General features: G+C 39.3%; 2 protein-coding genes across 3 annotated transcripts; both read left to right on the forward strand.

The window, feature by feature from the left end:
* Positions 1–16: 16 nt before the first annotated feature.
* polr2h (RNA polymerase II, I and III subunit H) lies at positions 17–2,585 on the forward strand. Of its 2 annotated transcripts, none has more exons than XM_086115585.1 (6): positions 17–197; positions 550–636; positions 909–992; positions 1,186–1,279; positions 1,387–1,470; positions 2,080–2,585. In XM_086115585.1, exons 2-6 carry the CDS (start codon positions 564–566, stop codon positions 2,195–2,197), a joined length of 453 nt encoding a protein of 150 aa, XP_085971711.1. In that variant the 5' UTR covers positions 17–197; positions 550–563; the 3' UTR covers positions 2,198–2,585. The 2 variants fall into 2 exon arrangements, with proteins under 2 accessions (XP_085971711.1, XP_085971712.1); XM_086115586.1 differs by having other exon boundaries at positions 556–636.
* A 2,002-nt stretch (positions 2,586–4,587) lies between these two features.
* mfsd8l1 (major facilitator superfamily domain containing 8-like 1) lies at positions 4,588–16,380 on the forward strand. Its single transcript, XM_086115584.1, has 12 exons — positions 4,588–5,552; positions 6,719–6,904; positions 7,024–7,086; positions 7,328–7,447; positions 10,104–10,183; positions 11,050–11,416; positions 11,762–11,835; positions 11,971–12,184; positions 12,575–12,697; positions 13,889–14,019; positions 14,234–14,324; positions 15,493–16,380. The coding sequence occupies exons 1-11, from the start codon at positions 5,477–5,479 to the stop codon at positions 14,309–14,311; spliced, it is 1,512 nt and encodes a 503-aa protein (XP_085971710.1). The 5' UTR covers positions 4,588–5,476; the 3' UTR covers positions 14,312–14,324; positions 15,493–16,380.
* The last annotated feature ends 1,243 nt before the right edge of the window (positions 16,381–17,623 follow it).

Consider the following 17,623-nt stretch of genomic DNA (forward strand, 5'->3'; position numbering starts at 1 on the left):
GGAAGTAGATGATGTGTCAAAGGTTGAGCACGTTGTTTGGTTTGACCGCCACACTGTGTTTTGAATGAATGACGAGTTAACTAAATAAGAATTTAAGTGCAGTCTGTAATTACACTCTTTGCAAGAACACGCAACGGAGTGCGGGTAGATGCTGGCTGTGCACAACAGAGATAACTTAGTCCACTAACGTACAAGAGGTAAGGTTCGGGAAATGGGCGTGCAGCCCGCTAACGCTATCAGATAGCATGTCACATTTTTTGGAAAATCGAAGTTTAAGTCCGCTTTGAGAAGGACTTTCTCGCCCACACGGGATGTCTAGTAGTGGCAGATTTTAGTCGACTAACTAGCGAGTTCACACACTTTCTACTCAATCATGTCTTATCAGTGGGGTTTCTCATCTTATTTCATGTAATTTTCTTATGTGAAAACGCCGGCACGGTATTATGTGATGAAGTTGGGACATCAGCGTTGTGTATGCAATTGCGCCCCAACTTTGTAGCATAATTGTTGTAAACTGTTTCTGTCACATTTTTGTATTTGTGTGGGCAGAAACAGATTAAGAAATGGCTGGAATCCTCTTTGAGGATATATTCGACGTAAAGGACATCGATCCGGATGGCAAGAAGTTTGACAGAGGTGTGTAATGTCTTCTGTTCAACGTTACATTATGCTCCCGAAACCACATTGGAACAGTAATTTTGCTCCCTCAAGTATTGTATTTGCACAAATAAGTAATTTCCTCACAGTTGTAATGTGCTTTTCTACTGTTTCGAACAACTCAACAAACCCTCCTTGTGGACGCAAGTGGAATCCAACTGATGGCCCCTTTTCAAATCATTTTAAAGGCATTCTTCATGTTGTGTTAAAAGTGAATCTAAATGACTTGTATTATTGACTATTTTCCACAGTGTCTCGTCTACATTGTGAAAGTGAATCTTTTAAGATGGACCTCATCTTGGATGTGAACATTCAAATCTATCCAGTAGATCTTGGTAAGGTCTTATACATCGTTGTACTAAAGCAGTTGCACCATTTAATTTGTTTTATTTGCCCTAACAAATTCATGAATTATATCAGACCTATGCTTATAGTAAGGCAATTGAAAGCATATGTTTCATCAGTCTTTAAAGCGACATGACAAATACAGAAAAGTGCACAGTAAAAATCTGTGTTCATCTCATTAAGGTGACAAATTCAGATTGGTAATCGCCAGCACATTATATGAAGACGGAACGCCAGATGATGGGGAGTACAATCCTCAAGATGACAGACCATCTCGGTAAGTTTCAAGTACTGATGGTCATTGACACATTTGTGTTTATGTGGTATTTATTTGGATTCATGTACATAATCTTGAGGTTGAATTTCATAGTTGTAATTTTTCAGATCAGACCAATTTGATTATGTGATGTACGGAAAGGTTTATAAGATTGAGGGTGATGAGACTTCAACAGAAGCTGCAACACGCCTGTGAGTGATTTTTTTTTCTTTTCTCACTTTATCTACCTATTCCATAATACATTTTAGTATTTGAGTTGTAATTAGTCTGTATTCTTTAAATATGGTGAAGCATTGTAAACAATCATATTTTAACACTCCATAGTACCAGTGTCAAACTGAGTCTCAGGCACCTGGTCTGGCCGACCACATCATGTTATGTGGCCTGCTTAAGCAAATTATGTGTGTCTACTTTTTCTTTATTCCTAAAAGCTGCATGAAAATTGCCAATTCACTTTACTTTTACTATCGTGTGGATGTATATTGCAAGCATTTGTTAGATACCAAACCCCCTTTTATAATGAATTGAACAATTTACTCTTGATTTCAACACTAGTTATCCATCAATTTTTTGTGTACTAGTAATAATAGGATGAGTCTGTTGGACATTTATATGCTATCACATACATAACGGTTGAGGGGAAACCAAAACTACAAAAATGGGGTGGATATCCCTGCTCTATCACATTATTTTAACATCTATTGTGTAATTATGAATGTTTTCTTCAATGGAACATCTGAGGAAAAGAGTAAAGTTCCTTTCTTGAATGTACAATAATTTCCTGCCCTCTCCACTTTCAGCTCTGCCTATGTCTCTTACGGTGGCCTCCTCATGAGGCTGCAGGGGGACGCCAACAACCTTCATGGATTCGAGGTGGACTCCAGGGTGTACCTCCTCATGAAGAAACTGGCTTTCTAAAACTTAGCGCTCCCCTCGTCTTCTCATTGTTCCCACTGTCACATTCTACATGAAAACCGTACTGAACCGAATGCAGTGATAAACTGAGGTTATATAGGAGTACTGTTTCTATTTTATATTTACCGATGGAAAAAAAAACCCTCTTGAGAAATGGACTAGTAATTTAGAGAATTAGACTGTGATACTTGAGAACTGCTCCAACCCCCTTCTTCTATTCATTTGTAAATAGATTCTACACTCTGTGTGTATAACACACACACACACACACAAAAGGGCTCTTTTTTTTAGACACTGCACATCTGAATTTTGTGGTTTCGTAACCTTTATGGAACAGTAACCTTTGCAAAAAAGCATACTGCGGTTTTGGGTTTATAAAACTGCAATTTTTGATGGTGTCTTCTTTGTTATTTTAGGTATAGTAAAACCGCAAAACGGTGGCAAGAAGAAGTAGATGAGGGGTTCGGAATTACCTGGATGTCTGCATAAATTGATTATAAAATATGACCTGATCGTCATCTGAGTCAAAGCAGACACCGAGTCTTCTTAAACTAATACCACCCAGACACAGATGTTTTGCTTGCGTGGGGACGAGGGGGCGTTCATGTAAATATTCACAGTGCAGGGTGGAAAATTTGTCCTAGCTGCTAAATTTATTAGACCCCCTCCCAAGTTAAGGATTTTTATTTTTCAGTAATAGCTAAAACACCAGTTTGTAGAAGCTATTCAACCCAAATTATTAATGCTAAATATAATATATATTCACCGAAAATCATGATCAAATATTGTACATAAAAATATAAATGTCAGTTATTGACTTGTTTTTCAGAAGAGAAAAAAACTAGTTTGTGGTTTAATTTTATGCGTGATTATTTTACGACTTATTGGAGAAACCCAGAGAACCGGCTCAATTGTGGGCAGAGAAAGGTGAATTCCTTATTTATTGAGTAAACCGTCAAGCTCTTACTAGAATTGAAGAGGTCTGCATTAAAGCTAGATTTGTTAGAGCTCGGGTTGATAAGTTTACCTTTCTGATTGCACTTCTGAACTAGTTGATCATACTCTAGTTTAATTTGATCCTAGTTTTACTGGGGCTGCTTAATACATTGGCTTTCACATTATAGTTCCTGACCACGCAATTAACACACACAACAAAGCTAGCAAATTCAAACACTTTGCCCTGAACAGGATAGAAATAAAATAGAAAAGGCTGTTTTGTCATTGCATAATGCACATTAACATTGCAGATTCTACTATATTAAACATAAATAAATAGAGTAACTATTTTCTTGAGATAAAATCGATGATCCATATGTATTCAGCAACCACTATCATCTTAAATACTATCATTTGAGCATTTAAAATGTTTTTGGCTTGTTGTGCTAATTTGAGTATCAGAAATTTCGAACATTTGTTCCCACATTGGCAGAGGACCATTTATTCCTCGGCATTCTGGAGCCTGTTACTCTGAGAATAGTGGGCACTCAATAGTCAAAATTTAATTAAGGGTAGAACTGAAAGAGGCAGGGTGTTGTGTGGAGTTTCAGCACAATCTCACATTGGTAATGGATGTCACAGGATGGTGACGCCATGAGGAGCATTGCAAAAGACTGAAGGCATGAGAGCACAGACAAAACCTTGCATACTTTGCACATTTAAATGCAAAGGGGGTCGTATTCCTATGATCTAAAATGTTCAGATCTTCCATTCTTAAATTTAAGCATGCTTTTAACTGTCAAAGAAAAATGAAGACATGCTATTTTATTCAGGTAATTGAAAGTGTAGTGATTCACTTGGCTAACTTTCATGCAGCCTGCACATGATCAATCCCTTTTCAGTGGCTAAAGTTGTCTGTATGTCCTGCGATTTATTGGTAACCATTCCAGACTATGAGTCCTCTTACCCACGCTCCGCTGGTATCAGCTGAAGCTTTGCCCACTTCTGAAAATTATTAGGTGGTCCACACATGACACGGTCGCATTTATCAATATGAATGATCCACAACCAAGGTGCCGTGGCACACTTGTGTGCTGTGAAAGATGATAAGGGCTGCGGTAGGAAATGGTCAATTTTCACATAATTTGTCCAAAAGTTACAAATATGTATTTTTTCGTCAATGTGTTCCAGCAAAATATAGCGACAGTGTGAACAATTATATGCTCTTCCATGAGATGGCAGAAATTAAAATCTGGAGCCACCAGTTGCTGTTCATACAGTGCAACAGAATGAATGTTTTATGGGCTGAAACATGGAATTTTAATAATTTATATTTGAATTTTAGACCTAAAATATTGCATTGTAAAACGATTTGAATTACACAAATTGAATGTGTAATTTTATTAGAATCTTTGCATTGAAAATTTGAATTTATTGGAGTAGAACTGAAGTCAAACTGACTTCAAATTGTGAAATAAATTTGACTTCAATTCGGTGTATTTTCACAGTCAGTTACCTCAATAAAAATTAAGTTCTCACAACCTCGTGTGAGAATATCAGATTCGATTTTAATGTAGCTGAGGACTGTTTCAGTACAGTATATGCACCTTTTGGTGATTTTGCGGGTGGTGACGGTGCTGTGCAATCGGTTATTTGGCTATTTGGACTTAACAGTGATCGAGTAATTTTTAAAAGTCACGGGTCATTGAGGTTTGGAAAGTTTTTTTCTTTTTTTTCCACACGAAATTGGTTTTAGCTCTATGACGAAATGTTTCCCCGTATTTCGATGTTTGGAATTCCACAAATGATGGTCAGTAAACAACTGTGTTGACTTTGCACAACTTTAAATTCTGGTAAATCAAACGCAACAACTGGGACAGGGACGATTTTCATGTTAGGAAACCACACATGACGTTTGAAAATTTCGTTTAAAACTAGTTTTTAGAGGCACACCTTAAACTGTCTGCGAGGTGAATCCGAGTTTGTGATTGGTCGAGGTGAAATCAGATACCCGGAAGTTAAGATTCCAGGATTAAAATGCGCAGGAAAGGCTTGGCTGCTTGTGCAATGTTTTTTTTTTCACGTAAATGTGCTGTCAGTTCGACTGGACGAACCCTTGAATGCAATCAGGCGCACACTTAGCAGCTAATAGGAGAAGTAGGTGCTTGCCGACGGTGTAATACATTTCCTGTGTCCCGCAGTAGTCAAACGCACTGGCTCTAATTGGAAGCACCTCCTCTAAGATTAAGTTCATTGCGCTGTTGTTTTTGTGGAGATGCTGAAATTTAAATATACCTGCGGAATAATTAGGTTTAACACTAACAGTGTATAGCACAACACATCACTATGGATCATGGACGGAAAAAGAAGCTGACGTTTTTTACCATTGGACTCATCTTTTTGTTGACCGGCATAGAATATGGTAAATATCTCTTTAAAAATCCTATGTAGCAATAAAATATATATGGCGTTAGATTGCATGTTAGTCTTTTATCTTTCAATAATTGTCGATAACCTGATCACATTGCCCCTATCTGTGTATGTGTACGTTATGTGTATAACATAGAGTTCGGTACATCTTGACAGCAAAGATATGATCACTTTTATTTAACATGTTTAAGTAGGTGTATCTTTTAAAATGTACGGAGACTGTACATTATGTACTGTATGTACTTGTGTCCTAATTATAACTGTCGTGAAAATTTTAGCTAAATACGTTACGGGAAAAAAATAGAGCATGTTCTTATTTTGTCATAACCACAGTAAAGTTTTTTGAGCCTGCATGTAAACGCAAATCTCAACCTGATTTTTAAACGGACTTGGATTTTATTTAAGAATTTGGTTTGTTCCTAGTAATGGCCTGCAACATTTATACTTGTCTTGACTATTGTCAGTATTTGTCAGTGTCGAGCATAAGTGCCTGACGATTTATTTCCAAATGTTCTTTTTAAAAAAAAATAAAAAAATTTAAGCGCTACAAGAGAAAGAAATAAGACATTTAAAAAATTGCCATTCTTGGCTGATCCTACTGTATGTGACAATCTCTGTAGGACTATAATTATGACAAACAGAGAGAACCATTTATTCTCATAAAAATTACTAAAGGTTTGAAAAGTGGATGACTGGTTAACACATCCACCTCACAGTGCAGAAGTGATGGGTTTGATTCTGGGTTCCTGCCATCCTGTGTGGAGTTTGCATGTCCTCCCCGTGCCTGCGTGGGTTTTCTCCGGGTACTCCAGTTTCCTCCCACATTCCCAGAACATCCATGGCAGGTTAATGGAATACTGTAAAATTTAGAGTATTCCATTAACAATTTAGAGTCTAAATTGTCCCTTGGTGTGATTGTGAATGGGAATGGTTGTTCGTCTGTGTGCCCTGCGATTGGCTGGAAACCAGCTCAGGGTGTACCCACCTTCTGCCCAAAGACAGCTGGGATAGGCTCCAGCACGCCCGCGACCCTTGTGAGGATAAGCGAATTAGAAAATGGATGGATGGACATAGTATGCCCCAAAGCCCTACTGCTTTGCAATAATAATTCTTGTGTCTCTGTTATCCCAAGCAAATACTTCTCATCTTTGTCCCTAGCGGTGATACTGCCCACGATATGGAAGTATTTACAAACGTTAGACGCACCACCGTATTTCTTGGGTTTGACCCTGTCAGCATTCAGCCTGAGTGGCCTCCTTGCGAGTCCACTGTTTGGCCACTGGTCTGATAGAACGAGAACCACCAAGAAGATTATTTTATTTGCCAACTTTTTTGAGATTGTGGGTGAGTTCACACTTCTCTTGCACTGAGTTCAGTGACTTGCTCCTGCTTGTGAAAAGCATTTTTTATTTTTATTTTTTTACTGTTTTATATTCAACTGTTCGCTCCTTTTGACTATTCAGGTAACTTCATGTATTTTCTGGGCTTTTCCAAGTGGCTCATACTGTCAAGCAGACTGGTGGCAGGTAAGGCCTTATGATGTGTTTGTGTCACATTTTCTTTACAATACCTTGTTGCTGCGTTGAAATTGAAAACAGCAGAAGGAATGTCACTATCAAGTATGCATTTGAACTTTTTTTTTGTAAACAACCAACCAGTATATGTTGTTGCAATAAAGTCACATGAGTTTGTTGCATGCATCACAAATTCAATTTCTTCTCTGAGTTTCAGCATTGTAGTGCAGTTATGTGGACGTTTTCTCTTCAGGCATAGGCTCAGGCGCTGGGTCGTCCATATTTGGTTTGCTGACCAGAATCACAGCCCCAGAAGATCGCGCCACTGTGTTTGCCATTGTCATGGTCTGTCGACAAGTAGGCCTTCTGATTGGTGAGTGCTGTATAGATTGAATTAAGAAGGGATATATATATATATATATATATATACACCTGTATATGTGTATATATATATTTATATATTAGAGCTGTCACACGATTAAAATATTTAATCGTGATTAAAAACGCAACTGTCATAATTGACTCATAATTAATCGTGAGTACTCACACATTTTTTATCGTTTCTGAATTTCCTTTTATATATTTTTTGTCCTATTTTTTCCGTTTTAATGCTCTCATCAACATGGGATCATGGATCAGTTTTCTATGTGCAAAATGCAAATATTTATTGAAACAACAATTTCGATTTTCAATTTTACATGAACATTTTTCACTTGGAGCAGTTATTCACACAAACTCTCTCACACAATATTACTGTCCATCAACAACAGTGAAATTTTTTTTGTCACACAACAGCTCCTTTAACAGCTCTTTTTAGGGAATCAAAACAGAGCAATATAAAATTATGAAGTGCACATCGAAGGTAAACTAGTAAATCCACTCAGCCTATAGTGGATTTAAGCCATGGTTGCATACTTCGTTTTTCTCAAGTTTGCTTTGAACACAGCAGTCAGGCTTCTTGCGCGGAAGTCTCTCTATGGTTTTGTGTAGACATCATTTCGGATGACTACACTTTGTTCGAGGCACAACACCGGAGATGTTTTATTTTCAGTGTGGTCGCTACCACTGCACGCTGAACTCTCTACGTGCCTCAGCGCACCGTCACTGTCGGACAACACAGAGAAGCTCCACCCCCTTTATTTATATGGACACAAAACACAGTAACCTTCCACACAAAATAGTTCCAAACAAGTACCAATCGTGTCAGTGGCACACATCGTACTCAACAGGCTACCTGCTCTTTATGATTTCAGCTTGAGTCTGGCTGTGGACAATGTTGACAGGCTTGCATGCAGTAGCAATACATTTAGCTATGGCTTCAGCAAATTTGTTCTTCATCGTGTCATCCATTTTCTTTGCTTTGACATTATCCATAGCTGTCTGTTTTAGACGAGGGGGTGGAGTACTCACATCAGCTGTGTGCTTGGTCATTAAGTGGTATTTCAGACTCGACATGCTATGATGATAGCTCAGTTTACGACTGCAAAACATACAGGTAACTTTGGTCTTGTCAGTGGAACCATCTGGCAACTTTTTAAAAGTAAACTTTCCATTCATAAACTCTTTAAGTATCCGTTTTCGGTGTCTCGCGCTGCCATGGCTGGCAAAACAGACATGGGCGTGGACCTGTGCAGCACGCTTGTTGTTTTGTTTCCGGTTTATTTATAGAGCAACGTAACATCCGCTGTAACGTGTTGCCGCATTAATTTCGCGATAAAAAATGTAATCACGTTAAAATAGATTTAAATTAATGCCGATAATAACGCGCTAAACTGACAGCTCTAATATATATATATATATATATATATATATATATATATAAGGGCGGCCCGGTAGTCCAGTGGTTAGCACGTCGGCTTCACAGTGCAGAGGTACCGGGTTCGATTCCAGCTCCGGCCTCCCTGTGTGGAGTTTGCATGTTCTCCCCGGGCCTGCGTGGGTTTTCTGCGGGTGCTCCGGTTTCCTCCCACATTCCAAAAACATGCATGGCAGGCTGATTGGACGCACTAAAATTGTCCCTACGTGTGAGTGTGGGCGTGGATGGTTGTTCGTCTCTGTGTGCCCTGCGATTGGCTGGCAACCGGTTGAGGGTGTCCCCCGCCTACTGCCCGGAGACGGCTGGGATAGGCTCCAGCACCCCCCGCGACCCTAGTGAGGATCAAGCGGTTCGGAAAATGGATGGATGGATATATATATATATATATATATATATATAATATGATTAAATGGACTTGAAAAATAATGAAGTTATCAAATTATTTTATAGTAATAACATTCATTAATTAATATTAGGGCGGCCTGGTGGTCCAGTGGTTAGCATGTCAACCTTACAGTGCAGAAGTAATTCAATTCCAGCTCCGGCCTCCCTGTGTGGAGTTTGCATGTTCTCCCCAGGCCCGCGTGGGTTTTCTCCGGGTACTCCGGTTTCCTCCCACATTCCAAAAACATGCATGGCAGGCTGATTGAACACTCGAAATCAGGTATGTCCCGCTCTGGTCCTGGAGGGCCACTGTCCTGCCTGTTTTCCATCTCTCTGGGCTGCAACACACCTGATTCAGATGATTAGCTCATCAGCCGGCTCTGAAGCAGCATTAGAACGATCCTGATGATTTGAATTAGGTGTGTTGCTCCTGGGAGAGCTGGAAAACATGCAGGACAGCGGCCCTTGAGGACCGACTTTGGACACCCCTGGTCTAAATTGTCCCTAGGTGTGAGTGTGAGCGTGAGCGTGGATGGTTGTTTGTCTCTGTGTGCCCTGCGATTGGCTGGCAACCGGTTCAGGGTGTCCCCCCCCCTACTGCCCGAAGACGGCTGGGATAGGATCCAGCACCCCCCGCCACCCTTGTGAGGATATTCCGTCTCACCAGTGACCGTGAACAAGTTAAACATTTGACAGTAGATGGATGATGGCCTCTGCTATACCGCTCACAATCATGTTATTGTTATTTTTCAATTTATAATTTCCCCTGTTTACTGGATCGCGGTGGCCTTAGCCTGTTGACCAAATTTTACTTGAACTTTTGATGTAGGTCCAGCATTTAACATCGTCCTGAGATTGTGTGATTTCCACCTGGGTCCTTTTGTGGTCGATACATTCACTGCACCAGGGGTAAGGAGTTACTAAGTCTGTCCAAACAGAATAAAAGTATTTAACTAATTGTTTCTCATGTCTGTTGTACAGTGGTCTGACCCTGCTCAGTCATACTTTAGAGCAGTGGTTCTTAACCTTTTTAGCTGTACCAACCCTAACCAGTTCATATGCGCATTCATGAAAAATAAAAATGAATTTGTACAAATTCAAGACATAAGAAAACACATTTGTTAAAAACTGAAAAAAGTAAACAATTAGTATGAAGTATAATTTTTTTTTGTTGTGCACGAAATGAACAAATTGACATATTGAGTTGTGTGTGTCTTATCCTCCATGGCAGAGGCTCTGTCGAACCCCTGAGACTGATTCACCGAACCCCTAGGGTTCGATTGAACCCAGGTTAAGAACCACTGCTTTAGAGGTTTTTTTTAAATTGCCTAAAATATAAACTGTTTGCACTGTTGTGTTTCTATTTTGTGTGGGACAGCAACAGATCTAAAATTGTACATTTTCCTGCACTTTTTATACACCCACCAGCCTCACAACCCAGCATGTTCACAACATAACAGTAGCTAACACACCTAAGATGGTCATGTGTATCATGTCAACGATTTATCGAATTACGTGAAACCCGTATTATTAGAGACAGCTTTTAAAAACGTCCAGGTCAATAATTCCAACTCCTTCTTGAACAATTGGCAACCGATGAGCATACATTTTGAACGTCTGACAGAACACCCGCTAACATTTTTGTCCAGTCTTGTCTCATCATCAAAATCTGATCCTTCATCAAGTTTTTGCATTAAACACATTGAGAAAGTATCACAACCGGTAAACACTAATTTTTGGAACCTTTTTGTATTTGTCTTCTTTGTTCCCTCTAGCTCTTCATGTGTTTATTGTGGATTCTTATTCAATTCGCTGTGGTCTTCATGTACTGGGATCTCCCACCTCTGCAGAGGGGGAAGGAGACTCTTAAAACCAAGTGCAATGACATGGTGAATGAACAAACAACGGGAGAGGAAGCTGAGGATGAGGAGGATGAGGACAAGATTGAGGATGAGGAGGTAAAGCCACTAATGCAATCTCAGGAGCTGGCAGGCTCCTACGGCTCTGCGGCTGCCACTGAGTCGCACAGGAATGTCACTACTGCAACTCCTGATGCAACCTTGAATCAAACGTCACCATCTCCTGAGCCACCAGTGTCTCACGAGTCCTCAAATCCCTTTAAGAACTTCAGTCTCTCATCAGGTTGGTGGGTTTTATGCTGTCGTGGGTATAAAGTGTGCAGCCTCCCGCTCAAATGTCAGATTTCTGTGAACCCCCAGCAGAAACTGGGTATTTTCACAAAATGAATGGAATTGTGACCATTCTGAAATCAGTCAGATTTGGCGCAAATCCACAGGCTTCTGTTTGAAAAAAGGAAATGTCAGGACAAGCCTTTGAGAACATCTGACTTTTAATCAGAAAACAGAATCACTTTAAATGCAGGCGGGTGGGTGCTGCCTCCCATTTAATGTGTTTGAATGTAAGTAGTTCATTCTACTGCTCTTCCATGGATCCTTTGACCGTGATCTTTTGTCACTGTAACTGCAGAGTTCCTGAGAGAAGAGGTGATTGTGCTGCTGTCTGCTCAATTCATCACCCTGTTTAATCAAACAGCATTGGAGGTACAATTCTATAAAAAAAAATCTAAACAGTAAAAATCAATCTCATTTTGAGCATCCTTTGGATTTTCATCCGCTGTCTCAATCCAAAAATGACACCGTCGCATGTGCATTAATAATAATCCACTTGTTGTCCAGACCATGGTGACACCACTGACCCAAAAGTACTTCAACTATGGAGAGTTGGAGAACAGTCTCATGTACTGTCTCTGTGGCGTGGAAGTGATTGCTGGCTTCCTGTTGGTGCGCTGGCTGAGTCTCCGTGTCACTGAGCGAGTGATTTTGGCAGTTGGCCTTTGCATTTGCAACATTTCCTGTATCTGGTGCCTCATCTTCCTGGCTAATCCACTAGGTTAGTCTGAATTATGGCTTGCCTTTTATGCTTTTTTTTAAACATAAAACTGTGTAAGCTTTCGGGTAGGGTGACCATATTTTGATTTCCCAAAAAAGGGGACACAAGGGGGGAGGGGACATGTTCCCGGCAAAACGAGGTTGTTTGGTCACCCTTATTGTCAGGAAGGTTTTTTCTTCTGATTGAAGCCCTAATTTCGCCCCAGTTGCTGCTTTGGTTTCTTTTGACTCTTTGGTTTGTGCTAATAAACCAACAACAACAGACCTTTATAGTGGAAAGTTACAAAAAAGTTGTTTCACAATCCTAAAGTTTACCATCTCTAACATGCAATAGTGGCGCACAAGCGAAAAATTGACTTTTCATGAACCTGAACACCATGTCTTTGTGTAGGTAGTTTCCCATGGCAGCTGGCAGAGTTTGTCATTGGCTTGTTTCTGCAGCTTCTGGGTCTGCCGTTTGTATCTGTTGCCCAGGTTTCCCTCTTCTCCAAAGTTACCTCTGTAAAAACACAAGGTAAGAAATTGTGCAGCCTAAAACAGAGAAAAAAATGACTCTGAGGGGCCGCTTCATTGCAAAGGGTTCCACTTGCATATGAAATGAAATGAGTTGAGCAGCTTGAAATTGTCTTCCCTTGGATCACTAAGAAACTGGAAAAGGGGATTTTTGTTCCATTAACCTGCCATGCACGTTTTTGGAATGTGGGAGGAAAACGGAGTACCCGAAGAAAATCCACACAGACATGGGGAGAACATACAAATTCCACAAAGGAAGGCCGGAGCCAGAATTGAACCCCGCATCTCGGCACTGTGAGGCGGACATGCTAACCATTTGTCCACCGTGCGGCCATGTAGGATTTACATTGTTTAAAATTTTGTTCCTATATTATTTAGGCAAGAACACAGCGCAGTTTCCACAAAGAATGAACTGCGGCCGCTGATAGCACCATTAACTCTCCTCATTTGCACCCGCAGTTTGCCCTGTTTTAACGTCGTTTTCACATAGGATGTTGCGCTAATGATATAGCAGCGTTTGACAACCGAGTACAGTTTGCACCTGTTTCCCCACCGGTTGCATACATGGCAAAGTATAAATGCAGGCTTTGCACAAAGAACACCATGGCAGAACGATGGCAGTTAGAAAGTGATTGTTTCACTCAATTCATATCACAACTCAATTTAATCTGCCCCTTTCTGTTTTTTCTTCTTTTTTTTTTAAAATTCTGTCATTATAATTTTTATTGTTCTTTTACTCAACATAATGTAACGTTGTACGACACCCTTGAGTGCCAAGAAAGGCACCTTCAAATAAAATGCATTGGACTATAATAATAATAATAATAATAATTACCATTATTACTATTATTGTTAGTGAAAGATGAAATGATCAGAATGCGAGTTTGGGGTCCTGACCGAGGAGGTGCAAATTCAATCTGGCCCTGAATTTTTAGAAACTAAAGAAACCATGTTCAGAAGGGTTGCAAATAATTATGGAGGGCACTGTACATAATACCTGCTGGTTTTCCTCTTTGTTATAATTCTTTATTTACCAGTGTATACCTTTTTTGCAGATTTCTAAACGTATGTAACGTTTTTGCTGTTGTTTTTACTCACTATCAATCTTCATGATGTTGCCGTTCTGTTATAATGTGCTCAACCCCACTGTTTAACCTAATAGTATAAATAATGCATTTTGCTGGCCTTGCAGGTTTCAGCCAGGGAGTGCGGCGCTCAGTCGGAGGTCTAGCGACCATTCTGGGTCCGCTGTGGGCTGGTGGCCTCATTGACAATATGTATATCATGATGGGGGTGATGATGGCACTGCTGGTACTCCTAACGGTAAGCAACATAGAAGAAAATCAAACGAAGCCTTTCAACAACACATCTGAGAATGTTCTAAAAATTAACCAAAAAAAAAAAAATCTTAGTCGTCCTGAAAATGGGAAATCGTTTTTTGTCACAATACTACATGTATTTAGAAGAATGTAAATAAGTGAGCAAAAAAAGCTTCTTTCACGAATGAACTTTGATATGACAATATATATTTTTTCAGATTATGCTGGCCTTCTCTTACGAGCGGCTAGTTGAACCTTCTCAAGAGGAAGAAGCGGAAAGCAGAGTCATCTGTTAATTAACATTATCTGGTGAGGTTGATAGCGATGAGTTGTGAGTGAATACACTCTCGGTATATTTATTTGATTGCTTTGCTCCAAAAAGTATTCTTTTCAAGTCAATTTATGGATGGATGTCTTTACAAACAAATAACAAATAATGGATTTATGTCGCACTGTGTTTTTATTTCATTTATAAAAAAAATAACCGTGACTTTATTTCATGTGTAAGAATAGTGGCATACAAGTCTATTTCTTGCAAAACGCACGTTGCTCATCTTGCTTGAAAAATTATCATGTGCTTTGTACTGAATGAAAGGTCCAGAGAATGACATTATCAACAAATTTCATTATCTATATTTAAGGATACATGGTTGTACATGATTTATGTGTCAGAAATCATTAAACCAGTGTCAAGCTGTAGCTCAGTCATGCTGAATGTGCAGGGTACGAGAAAAATTCATTGTCAGCCATCATGGTCTCAGTCGCACATCATGGGCCTTAGTGAGGTGGTTGAACCAAAACACACAGCTCAGAACACACAACAATATTTGAAAACCAAATATGAAAACATGGGACCATTCGAATCTCCCAATGATAACAGTATTTTGTCATTAAAAAAAAACCAACTTAAATACACTGTTCCAAATTATTATGAACAAGAAATTTCAATGACATTTTATAGGTTGAAAAAAGGAAACCGAAAATGGTTATTTGGTGAATATGCATCATCGGGAGGTCATGAAGGATTGACTGAAATATGAAGCTATCATCAAAAACATTTTAACAAGTCAATTTTCATTATAGCGTGGGGCCCTTTATTTGATTGCATGCTATTTGGAGGTTCAATCCTTGCATGCGTTGAACTCTTGCTTGAATATTTTTTGCTGTGTGAACTTCCTCCCATCCATTTCAAGTATCAAGTACAACTTTATTGTCAAATGTGCTGTATGTGGAACAGATGAAACTTACTTGAGGATTCTTTAAAGTTTCTTTATTTTCATGCCCGTAGCAGTCCATTTCTAGTAGGATAAGAAGAGAAAACTGACATTTGAATAATTTACAACACAGCGTATAAAGGTTTTTCTATTTTTAACTGAAGGTTACAAATAATTTTGTTGTTGTTTGCCATTTATATTGTCGTAATTGAGTGTGAAGATGGCTTAAGTCCCCTAATCTATTTTTTTCCCCCTTCGGCCAGGGCAAAGCGGCATGTCCTGTTTTGAACCGTAAAGTTCCTTGGCAGTTCCAGTTTTCCCTGCGTAGTACCACTGGGCATCAATGCACACAAATGAAGACCAAAGGAGTGGTTTGGTGAATATCTACATTTCCCATGGAAATATGGAATCCAAGTGATGGGGTTTGCCCAATTGTCATACATGTGCTCCAGCACTGACAATATTTCCTGATTTAAATTATGGGTTAAACAAAATATACCGGTACATATTGCATTAGAACTGTTCTGCATTGAACAAGTTCCAGTTATATTCACCTGCCATATAAGCTGTTACTTTAGCTCACGCTATTCATGAGTTGCTTTCTTGCTTTTAAAGCGGCGCAACAATAATTCTGGTCATGTTGTGTTACTTAGGTTTACCGCTAGTGGGCACGCTTGGACTTCTAATTGGATGACAATGTAACTTATTGCTTCTTCCAAGCAAGTCTGTCAGGGAATTATTTATTGTCAACCGTTCTTGTGATTTTAATTTTTGTGGCAAATGGAAAATTGTTGTATATTCAGTTAAATGTGTTACTGCATAGTTTAAGGCTTAATCGTGCACATTTCACAAACCCCCAAAATACCACGAGCAGAGATTTGTTTTAAGCCCAATTGTATTTCTCTGAATAGTAATTATGAATGGTGACTGAACTATTTCAGTGCTTTTGCTGTGTCGCTACCAATTTTGATAGAACTAACCCTGTTTGCGCTAAATGTTTTCTCTACACGTTATGAATTATTAAATTGTACATGTCAACATAATGTGTTGTTAATTTGCATAGTTTCTTTCAATTAAATCATTTGATTCTTCATACGGAACAGAGAAAACAGAATGGTATAACTATTGACAATAAATGGCTCTACAATTAATTATGTTGTCAGAAGTAAATTAACTACCGGTAGTTTGGTTTACAATTTAGGAACAAAAAAACAAATTGGGGGAGAAGTACAGTATATTACAGAAAAAAATCTCAATGAGAAAATGTTCACTAATACTGTAATATGATTTGGAGACATGCATTCTTCAAATTATATTTAAATGTGCATCATTCAAACTGTATTTATGGAACGTATACATTACCTGATTACGCAACATAAAACGTAATGTTAACTGCTGTTAACTATGGGAAAGTTGTGACATAAACCTTTCTTTGTGCAGTGGTCAAATAAATTACTATTTATATATACAATTGTTAATTTTTTTTCTTGTAAAAAAAAATGCACATATTTATGTGAAAGTAAGTGCTAAGTTTTTGCTCTGAAATAACATGAAACTTGCATTCATGCAATTCATTGTGTTGCTGAAGGCCCACTAGGTGTCATCACTGTGTCGGAACTGGAAACAGGTGACAAGTTGAGGCGTTTTTTTATTTTTATTATTTTTTTGCCTGTGATGTCACACCGCTTGCCTGATGACATAGTGGCGAGGGGGTGTGGCTTCACCCATGAACTCCAGTTGAACTTGCTTTATGTAGGGCGGTGTGGACTCTAAAATGTCACCAGGCCAGATACAGAGATATTTTGAGCTTTTACCTCTTCTTGACGAACACCAAACCACCCCCACATCAGCAGCCACAACCGCGCACACACAAACCCCAATCACACTTGGCCTGCAGCGGCAATCTGACCGAACAGCGACCCTGTATATCAGGGTCAGAGGTGTAGAACACGTCGAATGTCATATCAACACTAGTCAGGGTATGTTTGCTTCCTTGTTTCCAACCAATCACGGGGATAGTCTGAGGCATATAAGGGCAGGATCGACAATGATAATAACAGACGTGAACTTTTGGTGAACTGTGTTTTTCTCTCGAAAGGGCAATGAGGGCATGTAGAGCTTAAGTATATTGTTTTCATTTTTGTGTGTGTGTGTATATATCTTCTGGGCTTCATTAATGATTTGGCTGGAATACATTTGGATGATGTGCTGTGCCTGTGCCTGTGACACTGACATGGCGTAGCCTCACATCCCGGTGGGTAAAACCGTACTCCAACATAATTTCCCTCCATTTTCACCTTTTTCCACTTGGGCAAGAAGTCGATAGTTCAGAAAGGATACATTTTACAAGACTTTCATGACACGAACCGAGATGGGTAATAAATAAAGGTATAC

The sequence above is a fragment of the Hippocampus guttulatus genome, chromosome 7, assembly GCF_054856545.1.
Source record: "Hippocampus guttulatus isolate MCC_2025c chromosome 7, RoL_Hgut_1.0, whole genome shotgun sequence".
Classification (NCBI taxonomy): Eukaryota; Metazoa; Chordata; class Actinopteri; order Syngnathiformes; family Syngnathidae; genus Hippocampus; species Hippocampus guttulatus.

What these genes read in the sequence shown, in the direction of transcription:
- polr2h (XM_086115585.1), top strand. Translation starts at nt 564, where the DNA reads ATGGCTGGAATCCTCTTTGAGGATATATTCGACGTAAAGGACATCGAT. An exon ending in AATCTATCCAGTAGATCTTG is followed by an intron (nt 993 to 1,185) that starts GTAAGGTCTTAT and finishes CATCTCATTAAG; the next exon opens with GTGACAAATTCAGATTGGTA. An exon ending in ACAGAAGCTGCAACACGCCT is followed by an intron (nt 1,471 to 2,079) that starts GTGAGTGATTTT and finishes CTCCACTTTCAG; the next exon opens with CTCTGCCTATGTCTCTTACG.
- mfsd8l1 (XM_086115584.1), top strand. Translation starts at nt 5,477, where the DNA reads ATGGATCATGGACGGAAAAAGAAGCTGACGTTTTTTACCATTGGACTC. An exon ending in GTCAAGCAGACTGGTGGCAG is followed by an intron (nt 7,087 to 7,327) that starts GTAAGGCCTTAT and finishes TTTTCTCTTCAG; the next exon opens with GCATAGGCTCAGGCGCTGGG. An exon ending in GAACTTCAGTCTCTCATCAG is followed by an intron (nt 11,417 to 11,761) that starts GTTGGTGGGTTT and finishes CTGTAACTGCAG; the next exon opens with AGTTCCTGAGAGAAGAGGTG.